The 25,695-nt window shown below is 44.4% G+C and overlaps 1 protein-coding gene across 1 annotated transcript in view; it reads right to left on the reverse strand.

Moving 5' to 3' along the window:
• The window catches only part of slc15a2 (solute carrier family 15 member 2), a 134,131-nt gene that overhangs the window by 15,000 nt on the left and 93,436 nt on the right, over positions 1-25,695 (reverse strand). Inside the window, exons 14-19 of the mRNA XM_068034852.1 lie at positions 25,595-25,683; positions 19,257-19,338; positions 13,925-14,050; positions 8,722-8,886; positions 3,839-3,885; positions 3,636-3,746 (exon numbers count right to left, since the gene is read on the reverse strand). Coding sequence (XP_067890953.1) covers positions 3,636-3,746; positions 3,839-3,885; positions 8,722-8,886; positions 13,925-14,050; positions 19,257-19,338; positions 25,595-25,683 — 620 coding nt within the window. The remainder of the gene's footprint in view (positions 1-3,635; positions 3,747-3,838; positions 3,886-8,721; positions 8,887-13,924; positions 14,051-19,256; positions 19,339-25,594; positions 25,684-25,695) is intronic.

A 25,695-nucleotide genomic window follows, 5' to 3' on the forward strand; every position in this document is an offset into this window, starting at 1 on the left:
TTTATTCCCAGTAACATTTCATAGTTATGCATCTTTTTCTAGGTTTTAAGATGTCACTTTACCGCACCCAAGAACCCATCTGATTCAAGGTAGAGAAAGGCAATAGGAGGTTGTGTGACAAGTTAGAGAGTGGGTCAAGACTATAAACACCTTTACTTTGCATTTCCCTGTCACAGCACCAGGCGTCACATGGGGCCTTGTCAGGTGGTCATGTTGAAAGCTCTTGTTTTTGTTTTTTTGCACCGGACAGCCCCATCACAGAGCAGTACAGTGACCGGGAGTATAGGAAGACCAATCATTCACCACAAGACCATGGAAAGTGGAGCAAAACATCAGGAAATGGATAAAAAATAAAAATAATCTAAACTCAAAGAAAAAGATTTAGCATCTATATAGCGCCTTTCACAACCTCAAAGCAATTTAAAAACAATGAGGTACTTTTTGACATGTAGACACTGTTGTAATGTGGGGAAACGTGGCAGCCAATTTCCGCACAGCAAGCTCCCACAAACACACAATATGATATGTCACCAGATAATCTATTTTAATGATGTTGGTTGAAGCATAAATATTGGGCAGGACACCGGGGGGAGAACTGCCTTGCTCTTTTACAAATAGTGCTGTGATATCGTTTACAACCACCTGAGAGGGAAGACAGGGTCTCAGTCTGAAGCCGAATTGGAAAGACGGCACCTGTGATAGTGCTGCACTCCATCAGTACTGCCCTGGGAGTGCCAACTTGAATTATGCGCTCAAGTCTCCGGAGTTGGGTCTTAGACCCACAACCTCATGACTTGGAAATGAGAGTGCCTGAGAGTTAGTTCGTATGCCCCATTTATTGCTCATCCCAAGCTGTTCTGAGATTTATTGGTTACTATCTTATATTTATGGCTGCAAGTATTGGGCTCCCTCACAAAGGGAACATTTTCTCTCTGCCCTTCAGGAACAGCAACAAGCCATTCAGCCCCTTGAGCCTGTTCTGCCATTGGGGAGGCGGTGGTGCAGTGGTAATGTTGCTTGACCTGTAATTCAGATGCCTAGGCTTGTGCTCTGGGGACATGGGTTTGAATCCCACCACAGCAGATGGTGAAATTTGAATTCAATTCACAAATCTGGAATTAAATGCTAAACTAATGGTGACCATGAACACATTGTCAATTGTTGTAAAAATCCATCTGGTTCACTAATGCCCTTTAAGGAAAGAAATCTGCTGTCCTTATGTGGTCTGGCCTATATGTGATTCCAGACCCACAGCAATGTGGTTGACTCCTAAATGCCTTCAGTGGGCAATTAGGGATGGGCAATAAATGCTGGTTTAGCCAGTGATGCCCACATCCCTGAGCAAATAAATAAACCATTCAATGATATCATGGCTGATCTGCATCTTAACTCTGTTCACCCACCTTGGCTTCTTATCCCTTTATACGCTTGGCTGCCAAAAATCTATTGATCTCAGATTCAAAATTATTAATTGAGCATCTACTGCTTCTTGTGGGACAGAGTTCCACACTGCTACCAGTCTCCAGTCTTAAAAACAACCATTTATTACGACTCGGTGTTTTCTGTCCTTAAACTAATTTTTTATCCACTTGGACAATGAGCCTTCTATTCCATGACCCTCAATTTTGTTAACCAGCCTTTTACGTAGTACTTTATCAAAGTGTTCTTAAAATCCATATAAACAACATCCACCGCAATCCCTTCATCAACCTTCTCTGTTTCCTCATCAAAAAGTTCAATCAAACCTCTCCAAGTGCCCGTTGATATTTCCCCTGATTATTGTTTCTAAAACCTTACCCACCACTGATGTTTAACTAACCGGCCTGTAGTTGCTAGGACTATCCTTACACACTTTCTTGAATAAGGATGTCACATTTGCCACTCTCCAATCCTCTGGCACCTCCCCCGTAGCCAGGAAAGATTGGAAAATTATGACAAGCTCTTCCGCTATTTCCATCCCCACTTCCTTTAGCAACCTGGGACGCAAGCCAACCGGACCAGGTGACTTATCTACCCCAAGAATAGCCAGCCTTTCCTGTACCTCTCCCTCTCAATGTTTACCCTATGCAGTGTTTGTAGGGGAATGGGTAGCTCAGTTGGCTAGATGGCTAGTGTACAATCCAATAACAGTATCAATAACACAGGTTCAACTCCCATTTCTGGTCTGAGGAAGGTAATAAGAAATTACCTCATGTACCCTCTTCCTTAGTCATGCTTAACTCTCCTGGGTGGGGAAAATAGCAGAGGAACTGCCCTTGGGCAGACCACTGCCATGGCATGGCGCCATTCTCCCTGCTTGTACCAATATTTTGTCAAATTTCTCTTCCTTAGTAAACACCAATACAAAGTACAAATTAAGTATTCTAGTTTTGCCCTGTGTCTCTTTGTCCCTAATAGGCCCCACACCACCTCTTACTACCCGCTTACTATTTACATGCCGGTAGAAGATTTTGGGTTTCCTTTTATTCTATTCTATTCTATTCTCATATTCTCTCTTTTCCAGTCTTACTTTCCTCTTCTCCTCCCCTCTCAACTTAGTGCATTCAGCCTGATTCTCAATTGAAGAATTCACCTGGATGCATCATACACCCTCTTTTTTTGTTTCATCATAATCTCTATCTCCCTCATCATCCAAGGAGCCCTGTTTTTGGTTCCCCTAACATTTGCCCTTATTGGAATGTACCTAACCTGTATCTGAAACATCTCTTCCTTAAAGATCACCCATTGTTCCTCAAGGGAGGAAAGACAGGTGGAGAGGTTTAGTAAGGCAATTCCAGAGTTTAGGGACTCAGCAGCTGAAGGCACAGCCGTCAATAGTGATTTCTTTTAATGCGTTCTTGAGATGTCGCTGGTTAGGCCAGCATTTATTGCCCATTCCTAATTGCCCCTTAGAGAGTGTAGGTGAGCTGCTTTCTTGAACTGCTGCGGTCCATGTGATGCAGGTTCACCCACAGTGCTGTTAGGAAGGGAATTCCAGGATTTTGACCCAGCGACAGTGAAGGAACGGCGATATAGTTCCAAGTCAGGATGGTATGTGGCTTGGAGAGGAACTCGCAGGTGGTGGTGTTCCCATGCATCTGCTGTCCTTGTCCTTCTAGGCGGTAGAGGTCGCGTGTTTTGAATGTGCTGTGGAACGAGCCTTCGTCAGTTGCTGCAATACATCTTGCAGATGGTACACACTGCTGCCACTGTGCACTGGTGGTGGAGGGAGTGAATACTTAAGGTGGTGGATGGGGTGCCAATCAAGCGGGCTGCTTTGTTTTGGATGTCATCGAGCTTCTTGAGTGTTGTTGGAGCTGCACCCATCCAGGCAAGTGGAGAGTATTCCATCACACTCCTGACTTGTGCCTTGTAGATGGTGGCAATCAGAGATGTTCAAAAGACCAGAATTGGAGGAGCACAGAGATCTCGGAGGGTTGGAGGATTTATTAAGTTCAATTTCACAGCTCGCCATGGGTGGGGCTTGAACACAATCATGATTGCTTACCCACTACCAGAATCATGACACTAACATACCCACAATATATATAGATGAGGGAAGGGTGTTGTAATGATCTAAGGTCATCATCCATATGACACCCGGTATCACAGGCACACACCATGACAAAGTATTTCAGAGACAAACCTCCACTTACTGTCCTCTGTCCATGATTGCATACTTGGAGATGCCAAAGTTCTTGTCAACTATCCCGAAATTCACATCACCGATGGTAACATTCATATCTTCGCTGTAAGCATTTATGATTCTGTAGATAGACATCAGGCAGTGAGTAGAAAGTAGAAGAAATAGTTTGCTGACAAGAAGGCGATTGAGCTAATTAACAGGCCAATGTCCTACCTTATGGTGGCTTGTCCCTTCGGCGGTTTCAACTTTTCATCTTTCAGCTGAATACAAAGATATCACAAATATTGTGAGTTTCGGAAGAAAGACTTGCATTTCTATAGCGCCGGTCATGAGCCCAGGATATCCCAAAGTACTTTACAGTCAATGAAGACATCTGCAGTGTACTCACTGAATAATATAGGAATAGAGGCAGCCAATGTTTGCACAGCAAGATCCCACAAACAGCAATATGATAATGACCCAATACTCTGCTTGTATGGTGTTGGTTGAGGAATAAATATTGGCCAGGACACCGGGGGCATCTCCCTTGCTCTTCTTCAAAATAGTGCAATGGGATCTTTTACATCCACCTGAGAGGGCAGATCACAGTTTATGTTCTCATCTGAAAGACGGTAGCTCTGGCACTGCAGCACTCCCTCAGTACAGCACTGGGTGTGTTAGCCTGAAATGTGTGCTTAAGTCTCTGGGGTGGGACTCAAACCTACTGACACAGAAGCCTGTGGCATTATTGATCCTTTGCTATTCTTGGAGTCTGTAGATTCTTTTCGGGTGAAGTCATACTGTGTGACATTAGCATACAAAGGTCTTGTAATACGTTCATCCATTATTTCAGTGCAGTGGGGTTGGGGGGATCTCACTGAATGAGGCGAATGCCATTTTAAAACTGAGAACAAAGGAATTTCTTACGAGTGGATTCAATGTTGATAAATTCCAGGAATGGAGGGATTTTAGTTACAAGGTTAGGTTGGAAAATCTGGGGTTGTTTTCCTTGCAGCAAAGGAGATTGAGGGGAGATTTGATAGAGGTGTGCAAGATTATGATAGGATTAGATATGTTAGACAAGGAAAAACTGCTCCTGTTAACTAATGGTACAAGGACTGGGGGTCACAGATTGAAGTTTTTGAGCAAATGATGCAGGGAATGTGAGGAAGAACTTTTTACAAAGTGGGTGGTAATGACCTGGATCTCATTGTCTACAAAGGTGGTGGAAGTAGAGACAATCAATGATTTCCAAAGGAAATTAGATGGGCACTGGAAGGAAATAAACTTGCAGGGCTACGGGGATTGAGCGGGGGAGTGGGACTGACTGGATTGCTCCGCCGAGAGCCAGCATGGACTCAATGGGCAGAATGGCTTCCTGTGCTGTAAATGAAGCACAGTGCAAACTCAACCCAAATTAAACTGTCTTCGGTTGAAGGTTTATGGTGTAGATCACCAACAAGACTGAGAAGACTGGAGATAAAATAAATCAAGAGTTTTGGTTAGAGAATTCTGAGCATAATAAAGAAGGGATCATTGAGGGAGTCCCACTATTTAGAGTTTGGAGAGCAATATGTCAGTGTAGGACATGGTGTAATGATGCTTGAATTCAATGGGAGTAGGAAGGTAGGGAATTGGAGCCAAGGAGGATTGGGAGGAGAAAAGTTCAGAGGAAAATTGACATTATCAATAATACTGTAGAGGAGGAATTCCTGGAGTGCGTAGGTGATGGTTTTTTGGACCAATACGTTGAGGAACCAACTAGAGAACAGGCCATCCTAGACTGGGTATTGTGTAATGAGAAAAGATTAGGCAACAATCTTGTTGTGCGGGGTCCCTTGGGGAAGAGCGACCATAACATGATAGAATTCTTCATTAAGATGGAGAGTCAGAGAGTTGATTCCGAGACTAGAGTCCTGAATCTAAATAAAGCAAACTATGAAGGTATGAGGCGCGAGTTGGCTATGATAGATTAGGGTACATTACTTAAAGGGTCGACAGTGGATAGGCAATGGCTAGCATTTAAAGAGCATATGGATGAATTACAACAATTGTTCATTCCTGTCTGGCGCAAAAATAAAACAGGAAGGGTGGCTCAACTGTGGCTTACAAAAGAAATTAGGGATAGTGTTAGATCCAAGGAGGAGAAATATAAAATAGCCCGAAACAAGCAGCAAACCTGAGGATTGGGAGCAATTTAGAATTCAGCAAAGGAGGACCAAGGGATTGATTAAGAAGGGGAAAATAGAGTTTGAGAGTAAGCTTGCAGGGAACATGAAAACTGACTGTAAAAGTTTCTACACATATATGAACAGAAAAAGATTAGTGAAGACAAATGCGGGTCCCTTACAGTCAGAAATGGGGGAATTTATAATGGTGAACAAAGAAATGACAGACCAATTAAATACATACTTTGGTTCTGACTTCACAAATGAGGACACAAATGACCTCCCAGAAATGTTGGGGAACATAGGGTCTAGTGAGAAGGAGGAACTGTATGAAATCAGTATTAGTAGGGAAATGGTGTTAGGGAAATTGATGGGATTGAAGGCCGATAAATCCCCTGGGCCTGATAATCTACATCCCAGAGTACTTAAGGAAGTGGCCCTAGAAATAGTAGATGCATTGCTGGTCATTTAAAAAAATTCTATAGACTCTGGAACAGTTCCAATGGATTGGAGGGTAGCTGATGTAACCCCACTAATTAAAAAAGGGAGTAGAGAGAAAACAGGGTATTCTAGACTGGTTAGCCTGACATCAGTAGTGGGGAAAATGCTCGAGTCCATTATAAAAGATGATAAAAGAGCACTTGGAAAACAATGACAGGATTGGACAAAGTCAACATGGATTTACAAAAGGGAAATCTACTGGAATTTTTTGAGGATGTAACTAGCAGAATAGATAAGGGAGAACCAGTGGATGTGGTGTATTTAGACTTTCAGAAGGCTTTTGAAAAGGTCCCACATAAGAGATTAGCGTGCAAAATTAAAGCACATGGGGTTGAGGGTAAGGTTCTGACATGAACAGAGAACTGGTTGGCAGACTTGAAACAAAGAGTAGGAATAAACGGGTCTTTTTCCGAGTGGCAGGCAGTGACTAGTGGGGTACCACAGGGATCAGTGCTAGGACTCCAGCTATTCACAATCTATATTAATGATATAGATGAGGGAATTAAATGTAATATATCCAGGTTTGCAGGCAACACAAAGCTGGATGGGAGTGTGTTCTGTGTGGAGGATGCAGAGAAGCTCCAGTGTGATTTGGACAGGTTGAGTGAGTGGGCAAATACATGGCAAATGCAGTATAATGTGGATAAATGTGAGGTTATCCACTTTGGTGGCAAAAGCAGAAAGGCAGATTATTATCTGAATGGCAATAGATTGGGAAAGGGGGAGGTGCAGCGAGACCTGGGTGTCCTTGTGCACCAGTCGCTGAAAGTAAGCATGCAGTTGCAGCAGGCAGTTAAGAAAGCAATTGGTATGTTGGCCTTCATAGTGAGAGAATTCGAGTACAGGAGCAAGGATGTCTTGCTGCAATTATACAAGGCCTTGGTAAGACCACATCTGGAATATTGTGTGCAGTTTTGGTCTCCTTATCTGAGGAAAGATGTTCTTGCTATGGAGGGAGTGCAACAAAGGTTCACCAGACTGATTCCTGGGATGGCAGGACTGACGTATGAAGAGAGATTGTGTCGATTAGGCTTGTATTCGCTAGAGTTTAGAGGAATGAGAGGGGATCTCATAGAAACCTACAAAATTCTAACAGGACTGGACAGGCTAGATGCAGGAAGGATGTTGCCGATGGCGGGGGAGTCCAGGACCAGTGGTTAAGGATCAGGGGTAAGCCATTTAGGACTGAGATGAGGAGGGATTTCTTCACCCAGAGAGTGGTGAACCTGTGAAATTCGCTACCACAGAAAGCAGTTGAGGCCAAATCATTAAATATATTCAAGAAAGAGTTAGATATAGTTCTTATGGCTAAAGGGATCAAGGGATACGGGGAGAAAACAGGAACAGGGTGCTGAGTTTGAATGATCAGCCATGATCGTATTGAATGGCGGTGCAGGCTCGAAGGGCCGAATGGCCCTGTCCTGCTCCTATTTTTCTATGTTTCTATAGTGTAAAATAAAATAAAGGTGGTAATAGAGGTTTTGGAGGCCAGCGGTGAATGGAATGATAAGCTGTTCCCATTATAAAACAATGGTTAGGCCTCAGCTGAAGTATTGTGTTCAGTTCTGGGCACCTCATTTCAGGAAGGATGTTAAGGCCTTACAGAAGGTGCAGAGGAGATTTACTAGATGGTACCAGGAATGAGGGACTTATTTGATGTGGAAAGACTGGAGAAGCTGGGATTGTTTCCTTACAGCAGAGACAGTTAGGAGGAGATTTGAGGTGTTCAAAATCATGAAGGGTTTTGATAGAGTAAGTAAAGAGAAACTGTTTCCACTGGTGTGTCAGTAAGCAGAGGGCACTAGTTTAGGGTATTTGGCAAAAGAACCAGAGGGGGAGATGAGCAGAATTTTTTAATGCAGTGAGTTATTATGATCTGGAATGCACTTCCTGAAATAGCGGTAGAAGCAGATTCAAAAAGGAATAGGAAAAAATTGCAGGGCTATGGGCAAGTGAGACTATTTGGATAGCTCTGCCAAAGAGGTGGCACAGACACGATGGGCTGAATGGCCTCCTTTCATGCCGTATGAGTCAATGATTCTGTTTGCGGCTGGCTAAATAAAATGCACAGAATGGATCCATCGGGAGTATGGGGGTTCTCCTGATAGAGCTCTGTAATTTCAGCCGTAAATTCCTGCGGCAAAAATTGACGTGGGATTCCTCAGGTCACTGGTTTATGTTACAGTCTGTGGACTAATGCAGGAATCTGTGCGATAACGGCAGCTCTCCTAGGGGCATGGCAGGCTAATTGCCACGCTCCTGGTGTGGTCCTGAGTTGCGGAGACCAGGAACAGTCACTGAGGTGAAGCCGGTTGGAAAAGAGGGAGAATATGAAATCAGTCACCCAAAAATTGAGGTGCAAAATCCAACTCTTATAGCATTTAGCCTGCTCTTAATCAAACCCACTTCAGTAAGTGTTAAAAGACCTGGCTAATTGTTTTTACTGACCAGTTTGCAACGTGCTAATTCGCCCTCTGTGTACAACAGTGCGCTGTACGCGTTAGCTTCACTGATCTGAATGTTGCACACTGACGTCACATTTTCATACATAAGATTGAAACTGTACAACTGAATTGGAGAATTGAGCCGTAGCTTGATGTAATCGTCTGGATCCTGCGAAAAGAAAAGAGATATTTTTGAATTACCTTTTCTTAAAGTACGATGTTATAACAACAACTTGTATTTTTCTAGCGCTCTGAATGTTGTAAAACACCCCAAGATGATTCACAGGAACGTAATCAGACAATAATTGATACCGAGCCAAAGAAGGAGACATGAGGCGATCAAAAGTTGGTCCCAAGAGGTAGGCTTTAAGGAATGTTTTTAAGGAGGAGAGAAAGGCAGAGAGAGGTTTAGGGAGGGACTTCTCGAGATTAGGGCCCAGGCAATGGAAGGCATAGCTGCCAACGATGGAGCAATTAAAATTGGGGTGCGCAAGGGGCCAGGATTAGAATAGTGCAGAGACCTCAGAGGGTTGTAGGGCTGGAGGAGGCCACAGAGATAGGGCTGGAACCAGGCCAGAGAGGGATTTGAAAACAAGGTTGAGAATATAAAAATGATGGCATTGCAAGACTGGGAGCCAATGTAGGTCAGCGAGTAGAGGGACTGATGAGCGAATGGGACTTGATGCAAATTAGGACACGGGCCACAGAGTTTGGATGAGCTGAGGTTTATGGAGAGTGGAAGGTGGGCACCCGATTACCTTGATAAACAGAAGAGTGATGACAATGTAAGTCGCCAACAACAAGGGAACCAGTTTGTGGTGGATACGAATCAGGCAGTGAACCAAGATCTCCAAGATCAGGTACAGTCCAAGGTAAGAACACAAGAATTTACGGAAAGCGGAAAAGGCGAGTTTACTTTGAGTCTGTTCATCCTCAGCTGATGTTTACTTTGCTGCATCACTAATCATGTTTTCCCCCAAGTTCAACACCTCAGAATGTGTTGCAACACAGTCCCTCTGGCGAGACTCTTGAGTGGAGCTGGTAACACAGCTCCCGAGCAGTCCATTAAACCTCGAATGGGGAACTGGTCCCTTATTGCAAAGTAATGCCGAAAGCTTCAAAATGTGGAGGTGCCCGATTCGATCCTTTATGGACGCAGCTGATCACGGCCAATAATGATATTAGAGATGCTAGAATTAACCATAGCACCCATGGGCTATGGAGGGGAGAATTGCCTAAGGAACTGGTTTCCAATTGCTATTGAGTGATTGCTGCTAGAAAATGTGTGTGTATGTGTGTATGTGTGTCTGACACTGGCTATGATGCTCTCCACGTGTTGAGTAGTCTTGCTGCCACACACTGTCCAAGGCTCACACCTTGAGCATATTGACAGGGATGAGGTATTGGATGGCTCCTGGTACCCAGGATCTACTTGAATGTACGACAGGCTCGATGGGCTGAATGGCCTACCCTTGTTCCTAACTTCCTATGAAACTGCACCCCAAAAGAAAGAAAGTATCTGCATTTATATAAAACCACTGATATCGCACTTTACAGCTAATGAAACACTTTTGAAGTGAATCACAGGTCATGATGAAAATTGGGACTCTGACCAAATGCTGCCAAGACTGTTGTTTCAGCCTTCCACCTGAACAACTTGAAGAGCAGGAAAGAACTTCATGTCCAGTTCTGCGGCCAACCACTCACCCACAACCCAACGCCGAAATACCTTGGCACCACTCTTAACCTACCGGCAACACTTCCAGAACAAGGTCAAGGTCAAGACGAGAGTGAACCACATAAGGAAACTGGCGGGTGCCACCTGGGGCAGCAAAGCCAACACACTACACATTGTTTCACTCGCCCTGGTCCACCCAATAGCACAGTACTGCTGCTCAACCTGGTACATGAACTGCCACACTAAGATGGTAGATATCCACCCTCGGGAAATCATGAGGATTATTTCTGGAACGTTGAGACTAACACAGCTCAAGTGGCTTCCTGTGCTAGCTCACATGGAACTTACTGATGTCCGCAGGGAAAACATTCTCCTCAAAGACCACCACCAGCTGACAGCTAATGAAGCACTCCCATTATCACAGGACCTCGAAAAAAAAAAACCCCACACACTCACTTGAAATCTCATCGCCCCTACTGGAACACACCCCACACCCTACAAACCGACAACAGCCCCATCTCTCGATGGCGCACCTCCTCGTTGACTGCTAACATCACTGACTGCAACCTGGTAACTGACCTGAGTGATGAAGTCCCAGGTTTCAATCTCCCACGGAATATCTGGACAACCCTCAACCTCTTGAGGAGGGGCCAGGGAAGATGAGCCCACTTGCTCCACAAGTGGAACATGAGGACTGGCTCAATTTGTGACTGTGACCATCCGTCAGACCATCGCCCACATATTGAACTCGTGTCCTGAGAGATCCATTCCTGGTGGTATCACAACCATTCACACTGCATCAGCTGAAGCTGTTGAATGGATTGTTAACCTCCACATCGAACGATAACTGCTTCCCCAGCCATACGAATATATATATATCTACAGGTCACAGTGAAAGAGAAGGTAATTCAGACACTGGAAGGGTTTAAAATTGATAAGGAGGAGGTATTGGAAAGGCTGGCTGTACTTTAAGTTGAGATATATATTAATGACCTGGACCTTGCTGGACATGGTACAATTTCAAAATTTGTGAATAATACGAAACTTGGAAACATTGTGAACTGTGAGGAGGGTAGTACAGAACTTCAAAAGGATATAGACAAGTTGGTGGAATGGGCAGACATGTGGCAGATGAAATTTAATGCTGAGAAGTGTGAAGTAATTCATTTTGGTAGGAAGAATGCAGAGAGACAATATAAAATTCTAAAGGAGGTTCAGGAGCAGAGGGACCTGGGTGTATATGTGCATCAGTCATTAAAGGTGGCAGGACAGGTTGAGAGAGCAGTTAATAAAGCATAGAGCATCCTGGGCTTCATTAATAGGGCAATAGAGAACAAAAGCAAGGAAGTTTTGTTAAACTTGTATAGAACACTGGTTCATCCTCAACTGGAATATTGTGTCCAGTTCTGAGTGCCACACTTTAGGAAAGATGTGAAGACATTAGAGAGAGTGCAGAAAAGGTTCACGAGAATGGCTCCAGAGATGAGGAACTTTAATTACATGGATAGTGTTACGACCAGGTGAGAAAGAGGTCAAGGGTTCCTTTCAGCCTTCACCTGGTCTTACTGTAACAGGGTTTAATTTTAAGCACATCATGTTTTTAGCTCCCCCTTGGTGAATCCTTGTTCACTGTTTTCCAAGTATAATGCAAAGAAACCAGCACAAACAGGCTTTCTTAGGTTTAAAGAAGAAAAGTTGAAATTTATTAAACTTAAATTTAAACTCTAATTCAGTTAACGCCTACGGATACATGATATGCCCACGCTAGCATGCATATGGAATACACACATGCAAATAGAGACAGAAAAGTGCAGAAGAAAAATAAAGTGGAAAAATTTGAGGCAATATCTGAAGAGTTTTTGTTAGGTTCTTCGAGCTCACTGTAGAGTCCTTGATTGTAGGTAGATCTTGCTTTTCGTTGGGGTCTAGTATTCCTCTTAAACCTTGTTCGCTGTAGGAGGCGTTTGTCTCTTGGGGTTCATGTGTCTTCAGTGGATTCAGAGGCTTGTGAGAAAGAGATGGGAGCAGGCAGACAGGAGAGACTGTGGCGAGCCAGCCAGAAGAGATCTTCTCAGTCTAGGAGCATTCTGTTTTCTAACCAAACTATTTATACAAATTCAAAAAACTCAGGTTACCCAGCTGATTAGTCATGTGACTAACTGGCTTGACCACGTCCGTTTGTATATTTGGCCATCTTAGCATTCAACCTGGAATGCGGGCTCCCCCCGCCTTCAATGTCAGGTGATCAAAGGTCCAATGTGGATTGAATGTGTCAGGTAATGGTCCTTTGTCCTTTTCAAGCACTGCCTGTTAATATGCAAATGTCTTTCCAGCCAAGGGTCCATTGTGGGTTGAATGTGTCAGGGAATGGCTGCTTTGTCCTTCCAAACATGATCTGTTAATATGCAAATGTCTTTCCAGCCAAGGGTCCATTGTGGGTTGAATGTGTCAGGGAATGGCTGCTTTGTCCTTCCAAACATGATCTGTTAATATGCAAATGTCTTTCCAGCCAAGAACTGGCAATTTTTTAAAGCAAGTCCTTTCTTCACTTCAACGACAGTTTGAAATTTAATGTCCATGTGGCAAAATTAATCTGCCTCATGCAGGTGGGGGCCCTGCATGACAATAGAATTGAGAAATTGGGACTATTTTCCTTAGAGAAGAGAAGATTGAGAGGAGATTTGATGGAGGCATTCAAAATCATGAGGGGTCTGGACAGGATAGATATGGAAAAACTGTTCCCATTGTCGAAAGGATAGAGAACAAGAGGGCACAGATTTAAGGTACTTCGCAAAAGAAGCAATGGCGACATGAGGAAAAATTTTTCCACGAGTGTTTAGGATCTGGAATGCACTGCTTGAGAGTGCAGTGGAGGCAGATTCAATCAAGGCCTTCAAGAGGGAATTGGATTATTATCTGAAGATGAAGAATTTGCAGGCCTATGAGGGGAAGGCAGGGAGTGACACTAGGTAAATTGCTCTTTCGAAGAGACAGTGCAGATATGATGGGCCAAATGGCCTCCTTCTATGCTGTAACAATTCTGTGAGGTCACTGTTGTCATGCAGGAAATGCAGCAGCCAATTTACACACAGCAAGCTCCCACAAACAGCAATGTAATACTGACCAGATTATTATTTAAATGTGATGCTGGTTGAGGGATAAATATTGGCCAGGACACGGGGGAGAACATTCCTGCTCTTCTTCCAAATAATCCCTTGGGATCTGGGATCTTTTACTTCCACCTGAGAGGGCAGATGGGGCCTCGGTTTAATGTCTCATCCGAAGATGGCACTTGTGACAGTGCAGCACTCCCATGGAGTGCTAGATTTTGTGCTCAGTTACCTGGAGTGGGACATGAACCCATGATGTTCTGTCTCAAGAGGCAAGAATGCTATCAGCTGAGCCACTCCCAGCACCAGCCAGAACCGCAAGACAGGAAAATTTTTAAAAACAAGATATCCCTTTCCTCTACCATTAGAGTTTTACAGAAAGTTGGGAGAGCGTGGGTATAAGTTGTGTTGACATTTACCTGAAAGGGGGCCATCATGACTGAAACGTCATCTTGTCCTTGAAGACTGATGCTTATGTTTTTATCTGCCACGTTTATGAACTGAATGTAGCTTTCTTTAGCTGTGGGCTCAGGCATCACAGTTCTCTGAAAAGTAAAAGGATAGTTAAAAGAATTCAATAGGCAAAATAGGTCCAGCTCTGCTACCCTGCTGGACATGGGGTCCTTCCAAGCCTGACTGATCTGTTTATTTTTGTTAACGCAATGTAAAATGTAGGTACGGTGGTGTGGTGTAGTGAAGCTTGGAATCACTTTCCTGTGGAATGTGTGCGCAAATCCCACCATGGCAGTTTAAGAATCTAGATTGCCAGATTGTTGTTAAAAACCCAACTGGTTCACCAATCACCTTTAGAGAAGGAAACCTGCCTTCCTTACCTGGTCTGGCCTAAACGTGACTCCTGTCCCATCCAATGTGGCAGGCCTCTGAAATGGGCATTATTCAGGGCAACTAGGGATGGGTAATAAATGCTGGCCATGCCAGTGACAGCCACATCCAAATAATTAATGACAATTTTTAAAACTTCAATATTTGTTTGGTGCCTTGAACTGCTCGGGGGACTGTCTTTGGAATACGCATATGAAACCAAAATTATACCATTGGTATTTTATGATTGCTTGGCCACCATAACAATCTCCTCCCCCCCTCATAACACTTTTAGGGGAAGTCTGGAGTGTCTAGGAGCAGAGGTCATCGTCTCAGGATAAGGGGTCGTCCAGTTAGGACTGAGATGAGGAGAAATTTCTTTGCTTAGAGGGGTTGTGAATCTTTGGAATTCTCTAGTCCCAGAGAGCTGCGAATGCTCAGGGAATGAGTATACTAAAGACTGAAATCAATAGATTTTTGGGTATTGAGGGAATCTAGGGATATGGGGTTCGGGCAGGAAAGTGGATTTGAGGTAGAAGATCAGCAATGATCTTATTGAATGGTGAAGCAGGCTCGAGGGGCCGAATGGCCTACTCCTGCTCCTATTTCTCATGTACGCAAAAAACTTCCGTGGATTTCTCAGGGCCATCCAGTTTGTTTATGGTTTGGAAAACTGGAAGTTTCTAGAATTGAAACTAAATATCCAAACTGTCTAATTATTAAAAAGGATGTCTATTTTATTCCTGCTGATAATTTTATGGCGTATAAGGCAGGGAATTATTTGTTGATATTAGGTATGAATGATCCATGGGCTGACTTTTCCCAGCCGCCTGGCGACGGGGTTGGAGGTGGGGCGGCCGGGAAAAGAGCGGGCAGCCGCGTCGGGACAGATCCCCAATGCTATTCCCGCCGCCTGGAAAATTTCCCGGGGTGGCCTGGGAAACGGATTGGTTGCCTGCACCATGGAGGGGGGAGTCAATTTACATAATTAAGGCCCCAATTAGGGGTGATTTCAAGGGCTCGCGGCATTTTGCCAGTGGCGGAGCAGCCCCTCTCCCCCGTACCGTTTGGAGGCCACCAGCTGAATGAAGGCAGTCTCCCTGCAGCAGTCCAGGGAGCCAAAGGAGCCGGAGACTTCATCCCCCAAAAAGAGGGGGCCACGATCATGAAAGGCAGCGCCCGCAGCCCCAATGATGCATCTGGAGGGGTTTCCCCTCCGATCTGAAGGGCCTGCCACCTTCCCTCCTCTGATTTAATTTTAACCCTCCAGGGTGCCTCCGTGTTGAGGTGCCCTTGTGGTCTCCGACCTGCCTCAGCATCGCCCACCTCTCTGGGTGGGGCGACCAGGCTTCAGAGCTGCTGGCCATTTGATTGGGCCAGCCGCATCAGGAAACTGCCTGCCGTCCCTAATAGGATGGTGAGCACGGAGGTGGCCAATCAGGAGGCCGGCTCCGGGAATAACACCAAGCCCAGTCCTGCTGCCAGCAAGTGTGGGCTCGGGAATGCCATTTGGTCCCAACATCAGGGTCCAGAAGACAAGGGAAAAATTCTGCCCATGGTGTTGCTCACTACTAGTGAATGATGTACTGTTTTATAGCAAAGATGGTTATGCCACATAAAGTATTATTCTGCCTCTGAGATGGAGCTGTGTTTAATTCGGTTTGTGCTTTTATGGCACACAAGTTCTAATTTCAGTGAGCTTGAAGTCAAGCAGAGATCAATGGTTGTTTGATGAGGGACACCTGCAGATCGGACATAAATTGCCAGCTCCACATCAGAGGGAAAAAAAAATCTCAGTTCAAAATAATTAACTTTATTCCTGCAATTTTTTTTAATATGTTACTTTGAAATGTGGCACCTGAAGTGTGACAATTGCGTAGATGCATAGATAGACAATAAAGAACAAGAACAACTTATATTTATATTGCACGTTTAACGTAATAAAACATCCCAAGGTGCTTCACAGGAACATTATAAAACAAAGTGTGACACCGAACCACAGAAGGAGATATTAGATCAGATAAGGGTGGTGCAGCGGTTAGCACTGCAGCCTAACAGCTCCAGCAACCCAGGTTTGGTTCTGGGTACTGCCTGTGCGGAGTTTGCAAGTTCTCCCTGTGACCGTGTGGGTTTCCTCCCACATGCCAAAGACTTGTGGGCTGATAGGTAAATTGGCCATTGTAAATTTCCCCTAGTGTAGGTAGGTGGTAGGAGAATTGGGGAAAGGTGGGGATGTGAGAGGGAAATGGGATTAATGTAGGATTAGTATAAATGAGTGGTTGATGGTTGGCACAGACTCAGTGGGCCGAAGGGCTTGTTTCAGTGCTGTATCTCTCTATGACCAAAAGCTTGGTCAAAGAGGTAGGTTTTAAAGAGCATCTTAAAGGAGGTGGAGAGGTGTAGGGAGAGTATTCCAGAGCTTGGGGCCTAGGCAACTGAAGGCACAGCCACCAATGGTGAAGCAATTAAAATCAGGGATGCACAGAGGCCAGAATTAGAGCAGTGCAGATATCTCAGAGGGTTGTGGGGCTGGAGGAAATTACGGAGATAGGGAGAGACAAAGCCATGGAGGGATTTGAAACGAAGGATGAGAATTTTAAAATCAAGATATTACTTCACGGGTGCCAATGTAGTTAAGTGAGCACATGGGTGATAGTGGCATGGGACTTGATGTGAGTTAAGAGATGGGCAGCAGAGTTTTGGATGAACTCAAGTTTACAGAGGGTAGAACGTGGGAGAGCAGCCAGGAGTGCGTTGGAATAATCAACTCTAGAGGTAACAAAGGCATGAATGAGGCTTTCAGCAGCAGATAGAACATAGAACATAGAACATACAGCACAGAACAGGCCCTTCGGCCCACAATGTTGTGCCGATCCTTTGTCCTCTGTCAAGGACAATTTAATCTATACCCCATCATTCTCCTTTATCCATATACCTATCCAAAAGCCTTTTGAAAGTCCCTAAAGTTTCTGACTCAACAACTTCCCCGGGCAAGGCATTCCATGCCTCGACCACTCTCTGGGTAAAGAACCTTCCCCTGACATCCCCCTTATATCTCCCACCCTTCACCTTAAATTTATGACCCCTTGTAACGCTTTGCTCCACCCGGGGAAAAAGTTTCTGACTGTCTACCCTATCTATTCCCCTGATCATCTTATAAACCTCTATCATGTCACCCCTCATCCTTCTCCTTTCTAATGAGAAGAGGCCTAGAATGTTCAGCCTTTCCTCGTAAGACTTATTCTCCATTCCAGGCAACATCCTGGTAAATCTCCTCTGCACCCTCTCCAAGGCTTCCACATCCTTCCTAAAATGAGGCGACCAGAACTGCACACAGTACTCCAAATGAGGCCTTACCAAGGTCCTGTACAGCTGCATCATCACCTCACGGCTCTTAAATTCAATCCCTCTGCTAATGAACGCTAACACCCCATATGCCTTCTTCACAGCCCTATCCACTTGAGTTGCAACTTTCAATGATCTATGCACATAGACCCCAAGGTCTCTCTGCTCCTCCACATGCCCAAGAACCCTACCGTTAACCCAGTATTTTGCATTCATGTTTGTCCTTCCAAAATGGACGACCTCACACTTTTCAGGGTTAAACTCCATCTGCCACTTTTCAGCCCAGCACTGCAACCTATCCAAGTCCCTTTGCAGACGACAATAGCCCTCCTCGGTATCCACAACTCCACCAACCTTTGTATCATCTGCAAATTTACTGACCCACCCTTCGACTTCCTCATCCAAGTCGTTAATAAAAATCACAAACAGGAGAGGACCCAGAACTGATCCCTGCGGCACGCCACTGGTAACTGGGCTCCAGGCTGAGTATTTACCATCTAAGACCACTCTCTGCCTTCTATCAGTTAGCCAATTCTTAATCCAACTGGCCACATTCCCCACTATCCCATGCCTCCTGACTTTCTCCATAAGTCTACCATGGGGGACCTTATCAAATGCCTTACTAAAATCCATGTACACCACATCCACTGGTTTACCCTCATCCACTTGCTTGGTCACCTGCTCAAAGAATTCAATCAGGCTTGTGAGGCAAGACCTACCCCTCACAAAACCGTGCTGACTGTCCCGAATCAAGCAGTGTCTTTCCAGATGCTCAGAAATCCTATCCCTCAGCACCTTTTCCATCAACTTGCCTACCACCGAAGTAAGACTAACTGGCCTGTAATTCCCAGGGTTGTTCCTATTCCCTTTCTTGAACAGGGGCACAACATTTGCCACCCTCCAATCACCTGGTACCACCCCCGTCAGCAGAGAAGATGAAAAGATCATTGCCAGCGGCTCTGCAATTTCATCCCTTGCTTCCCATATGAGCTGAGACAGAGGTGAAGTCAGGCGACGTTAAGGAGGTGGAAATAGGCGCAGGTATGTGGTCAGAGCTCACTTCGGGGCCAAATATGACACCCAAGATTGCGAGCAGACTGGTTTAGTCTCAGACTGTTGACAGAGAATTAATTTTCATCATTGGCAAATTAAACATCAGACTTTAGAATCATACAGCACAGAAGGAGGTCATTTGGCCCACTGTGTCTGTGCTTGCTCTTTGAAAGAACTATCCAATTAGTCCCACTGCTCATGCTCTTTTCCCATAGCCCTGCAATTTTTTTTTCAAGTATTTATCCAATTCCTTTTTGAAAGTTACTATTGAATCTGCTTCCACCGCCCTTTCAGGCAGTGCATTCCAGATCACAGCAACTCACTGCGTAAGAAAATGTCTCATCTTTCTGCCTTGGCTTATTTTGCCAATTATCTGAAACCTATTTCCTCTGGTTACCAACCCTTCTCCCTCGTCTGATCTTGGGAATTTGGCGCTGTCTGGGTGCGGCTTACAAAACAATCCCAATCGAATGTTTCCGGTAAACTTCTCTGATCACACAGAGTGGGTAGCATTTTACCCATTGCTTGTACCTGGACTTCGATCTCCACAATAGCTGCTGCCACGAACGCCAGTGCTGCCAGGACCATCCCGACCGTCATCCGTCTGAGGGGCCTATGGAGGAGTAAAGAAAGGAAAGAAGGTTTGCAGCTTAAAGGGATTGCGGCATTGTAAAGCCCAGCAGGTTCTTTTGGTTAAGGAGCGAGTGATTTGTCATGGGTTGGGTGCAGAAAGGTGGCAGGGGAAGTCTTGAGGCCTCTTAAATCATGAGTTCGACTCACACTTCGAACCCCTGAGCACGGACAATAGAGAAAGAACCATAGAACCACAGAAAAATTACGGCACAGAAGGAGGCCATTCAGCTCGTTGTGTCCATGCTGCTGAAAAAACTAGCCGACCAATCCAATCCCACTTTCCAGCAGCTGGTCCATAGCCTTGCAGGTTACAGCACTTCAGGTGCATGTCCAGGTATATTTTAAAAGAATTGAGGGTTTCTGCCTCCACCACCATTCCTGGCAGTGAATTTCAGACACCCACCACCCTCTGGGTGAAAAAGTTTTTCCTCATGTCCCCTCTAATCCTTCTACCAATCACCTTAAATCTGTGCCCCCTGGTAATTGACCTCTCCGCTACGGGAGTTTAGGCAGGCATCAAGATCGACGCAGGCTTGGAAGGCCGAATGGCCTGTTCTTGTGCTGTACTGTTCTTTGAAACAGGTCCTTCCTGTCTACTCTATCTAGGCCCCTCATAATTTTGTACACCTCAATTTACTCACCCCTCAGCCTCCTCTGTTCTAAGGAAAACAACCCTAGCCTATCCAATCTTTCCCCATAGCTGCAACTTGGGAGCCCTGGCAACATTCTTGTAAATCTCCTCTGTACTCTCTCCAGAGCAATTATGTCATTTCTGTAATGTGGTGACCAGAACTGCACGCAATACTCCTGCTGTGGCCTAACCAGCGTTTTATACAGTTCCAGAATTACATCCCTGCTTTTGAATTCTATGCCTCATCCAATAAAGGAAAACATTCCATATGCCTTCTTCACCACTCTATCTACCTTTCCTTCCACCTTCAGGGACGTGTGGACCTGCGCTCCAAGATCTCTCACTTCTTCTACCCCTCTCAATATCCTCCCATTTATTGTGTATTTCCTCGCTTTATTTGCCCTTCCCAAATGCATTACCTCACACTTATCTGGATTGACGTCCACTTGCAGCTTTTCCATCCACTCAACCAAACCATTGATATCTTTCTGGAGTCTATGACTATCCTCTTCACTGTTAACTACACGGCCAATTTTTCAGCAAATTTCCCAATCATGCCTCCCACATTTAAGTCCAAATCATTAATATATACCACAAACAGCAAGGAACCCAACACTGAGCCCTGTGGAATGCCACTGGAAACAGCTTTCCATTCACAATAACATCTGTCGACTACTACCCTTTGTTTCCTGGCCCTGAGCCAATGTTGGATCCAACCTGCCACATTCCCCTGTATCCCATGGGCTTTCATTTTACTGACCAGTCTGCCATGCGGGACCTTGTCAAATGCCTTACTAAATTCCATGTAGACCACATCCACTGCACCACCCTCATCAATCCTCCTTGTTACTTCCTCAAAAAAACAATTAAGTTAGTAAGACATGACCTTCCCTTAACAAATCCATGCTGACTATCCCTGATTAATCCATGCCTTTCTAAGTGGCAGTTTATCCTGTCCCTCAGAATAGATTCTAATAATTTACCCACCACTGAGGTCAGACTGACTGGCCGATAATTATTTGGCCTATCCCTTGCACCCTTTTTAAACAATGGTACAACGTTCGCAGACCTCCAATTGTCAGGTACCTCTCCTGTATCTAGTGAGGATTTGAAGATGATCCTCAGCACATCTGCTATTTCCTCCCTGGCTTCCTTTAACAACCTGGGATGCAATTCATCCAGCCCTGGTAATTTATCCACTTTCATGGATGTCAGACATTCTAGTACTTCCGCTCTCATTATGCTTATCGTATCTAATATTTCACACTCCTCTTTAACTCCAATATCTACATCAACCCTCTTCTTAGTGAAGGCAGAGACAAAAAACTCATTAAGAACCCTGCCCACATCTTCTGCATCCACGCATAAGTTCCCTTGTACATTGTTTATGAGCCCTACCCTTTCCTTAGGTATCCTCTTGCTCTTAATACACTGATAAAACATCTTTGGGTTTTCCTTGATTTTACCTGCCAATAATTTTTTCATGTCGTCTCTTTACTTTTCTAATTTCTTTTTTTTACTTCACTTTCTACACTCCTCTAGACTTTCTAAAGTATTAAGTTTTTTGTGATCATCATAAGCTTTCTTTTTCTGCTTTAACTTACCTGTATACTTCTAGATAACCAGGAAGTTCTAGATTTGGCAGTACCACCCTTTATCTTTGTGGGGACATGCCTACACTGTGCCTGTAGTATCTCGCTTTTGAATGCCTCCCACTGGTTTGCCACTGCTTTTCCTTCAAGCTGTATCCAGTCCACTTTCAGCTTCTTAAAATTCGCCTTCCCCCAATTTAGAACTCTTACTCCTGTTTTATCTTTGTCCTTTTCCATGATTATGCTAAAACTTATTGTATTATGGTCACTATCTCCAAAATAGTCACCCACTGTTACTTCCTCCACTTGCCCAGCTTCATTACCGAAGACTAAATCTAGAATTTAGAAAGAAAAGAACTTGAATTTATTTTGCTCCTTTCATGATTTCAGGATCTCCCAAAGCGTCAATGAAGCACTTCTTTGAAGTGCAGTCACTGTTGTAATGTAGGAAACCTGGCATTCAATTTGTGCACAGCAAGATCCCACAAACAGCAAGGTTATAATGACCACATCCTCTCATATTTTTTAGTGATGTCGATTGAGGGATAAAAAAAACCTTCAAATTGACCAAAGAGATTTCCTTAAAAAAGAGACATCAAGGCTCTCCCAAAATCTCAGCCTGTTTACACTGGGAAGAAGGCTGAGGCTAGCAGACGACATACAGAAGATCCTCATATATCATGGGTGATTTTTTTATGAGTCCAGCACGGGTGCAGATTATACCTTAAGCTATCATATTAAATAATGCATTATTTTTATGCTGCTAACTAATCTTTTTGTGCTGCCTTTTTTAATGAGGTGTTCCCATCATCTCTACATACGCAGCAATAACTTGCATTTGTATAGCGCCTTTAATGCGCTAAAGTGTCACGAGACAATTCACGGGCATGTAATTTGACAAAAAATTGACACTGAGCCAAAGAAGGAGACAGTAGGACAGGTGATCAAAAGCTTGGTCAAAGAGGCAGGCTTGAAAGAGTGCCTTAAAGGAGAAGACAGGACTGGAGAGATTTAAGGAGGCAATTCCAGAGCTTAGAGATCAGACCATTGGAATCACGGCTGCCAAGGGTAGGGTGAAGGAAGCTGGGGATATGCAAGAAGCCGGAGTCGGAGGAACTCAGATATCTCAGAGAGTTGTTAGGGCTGGAAGTGGTTGTAGAGATAGGGAGTGGCGAGGCCTCAGAGGGAATTGAAGGATGAGAATTATAAATTTGAGGCACTGGTGTACCTGGAGCCAGTGTAGTTCAGTGAGGACAGGGCTGATGGGGGTATGAGACTTGGTATGAGCATAATGCGCTACCACAGAAAGCAGTTGAGGCCAAAACATTGTATGTTTTCAAGAAGGAGTTAGATATAGCTCTTGGGTCTAAAGGGATCAAAGGGTATGGGGCAAAAGCAGGAACAGGCGACTGAGTTGGATGATCAGCCATGATCATAATGAATGGTGGAGCAGGCTCGAAGGGCCGAATGGCCTACTCCTGCTCCTATTTTCTATGTATGTTTCTATGTAGGATATCGGCAGTCCAGGTGGTTTATATATAGAATAATGAATATCAGGGAGTGAGTTACAGGCTGGAATCTAGTTGAGGGGTTTGAAACCAGGCCCTGAAGGCATGAATCATGTTACAGTGTCAAAGTTACTCTATTATCTATTATTTGTTATAAATATCAGCCCCAATTATGCGCAGGGGCTTCACTGGGCTTTTGTTCAGCTTTTGTGCTGTTTGGGCCACGTTCTTGTAGTATGATGCAATTTACAGGAAAAGATTACAATTGGGATTTCCAAACTGCAGGTCTATGGAGAAGCAAGATATAATTAGTGAGCAGGAAGTCTGCTGTCCCATCCAATTTCATGTAAACCCATTGGTAAACTGCATTCCTTAAGAATATAACAAATAGGAGCAGGAGCAGGCCATATGGTCCATCGGGTCTCACTTGATGTCTGAGTGTTCTCTTCATGTTCAATAGCAAATAAATAAATTAACAACATGTCTCGTTCAAAACACGTTCTCGAAGGGTTTGGTGCCTGTTGCTAGTACAAGAGGTCACTGAGAACAATAAAATGTTTTTTTTTTTAACTCATCCATAGAGTTTCTGCGGAATTTGCTTCTTGAACTCACTGAGATGCGCTACGTTAGTGTCAGCTGGCTATTTGACTGGTGGGAGAAATGTATTGTAGCTAACTCCAACCCAGTCTTCATCTGATGTCCCAAGATGGATGGCGAAGGCTATTCAGTCCATCTTCCTACTATGCTCTTTATATATCCCCTTATGCGGTTCGGTGTCAAATTCTGCTCGATAATGACCCTGTGAAGCACCTTGGGATGTTTTACTACATTAAAGGCGCTTTATGAATGCAAGTTTTGTTGTCCTGTTGTGTTAATTACACTTCAAAAATACTCTATTGACTGGATAGTGCTTTGGGGGCATCCAGAGGTCGTGAAAGGTGCCATATAAATACACGTCTTTCCTTCTTTATCTAAATTCATCACTTTCCGCTAAAGTCACCAGGTTGCAATGAGGAGCAAAGACTTGATCCTTCCCTGCTCCAGTGATGCTCAGGCTAATTGTAATGCTGTAACTGCTGCTCAGCACGACTGGGAATGGAAACTGGGATCTTCCTGGCCAGTACAATGTAGTTTTAGAAAAAAAAAACATTCTTAGGAACATAGGACCAGGAGGAGTCCATTCAGCCCCTTGAGCCTGTTCCGCCATGCAATTAGATCATGGCTGATTGAAATCTTAATTTTATCTAACCGCCTTGGTTCCATCAGCCTTAATACCCCAGCCTGGCAAAAATCTACCAATCTCAGTTTTCAGTTGATCCCCAGCAACCATAGCGTTCTGGGGAAGGAGTTCCAGTATATTTCGGATATGGGAGTCACTGACAAGGCCACAGTTTATTGTCCATCCCCAACTGCCCTTGAGAAGGTGGTGGTGAGTTGCCTTCTTAAACTACTGTAATCCATGTGGGGTAGGAGCACCCAAAGTGCTGTTCGGGAAGGAGTTCCAGGTTTTTGTCAGTAACCATTAAGGAATGGTGATACATTTCCAAGTCAGGTTGGTGTGTGACTTCAGGGGAAGTTGGAGGTGGTTGTGTTCCCATGCATCTGCTGCCCTTGTTCATCTAGTGCCGGGTTTGGGAGATGGTACATTTATGGATTGTTCTGCTTAATTCATTCTCTGAATTACATGGCTTACTCCAACAATTGACACAACTTTAAAGACAGGCTCGGGTATAAACTTAAAATCTGACCCGGGCCCTACCCGACCACAGCCAACCCGAACCCGACCCGAGCCCTTTAACTTTTTTCCCTGCCCGACCCGACACGAATATCCTTCATCCATTCGGGCAGCAGGCTATTCCTGCAGCTGGAGTTGTGGGGAATCACGGGTAAGCCTGATCCCGTGACTTTCCGGAAACAGACCCGAGCCCGAATGCTGGACTCGGAATATAGACCCGACCCCTACATATGTGAATCAGATTGGTCTTTACAATGATCAGGTAGTTTTATGATCATTATTAATAAGGCTAACATTTTATTAATTGAATTTAAATTCCTTCAGCTGCTGTGGTGGAATTTGAACCCATGTCTTCAGAGAATTAGTCTGGGGCTCTGGATCCTAGTCCAGTAACATTACCATGATGTTACTGTCCTCCTTAACTGGAAGAAGGATTAGAGGGGAGTTAGTAATTGTCTCACCCAGAGGGTGGTGGGTGTCTGAAACACACTGCCTGACAGGGAGGTAGAGGCAGAAACCCTCAACTCATTTTAAAAACACTTGGTTGTGCACTTGAAATGCTGTAACCTACAGGGCTATGGATCAAAAACTAGAAAGTGGGTGCAGACTGGATAGGTCTTTATTGGTCAACACACACACAATGGGCCAAATGCCCTCCTCCTGTGCCATTACTTTTCTACGTTTCCATGTTTATCCTCTCCTCGTTTAGTAATGGCAATTTATTGAGAATAGAGAGCAGAAATGCTACTTAAAGGCTTGTTAATACTTACGTCAAGTTGATTTTACATTTCCCAATGAGAGGGTAAATTCCCATATCAAAGATTGGAATAAAAATAACAATCAAAAGGGCGTTAATAGTCTGTGAAAAAAA

This window comes from Heterodontus francisci, chromosome 7 (assembly GCF_036365525.1).
Source record: "Heterodontus francisci isolate sHetFra1 chromosome 7, sHetFra1.hap1, whole genome shotgun sequence".
Classification (NCBI taxonomy): Eukaryota; Metazoa; Chordata; class Chondrichthyes; order Heterodontiformes; family Heterodontidae; genus Heterodontus; species Heterodontus francisci.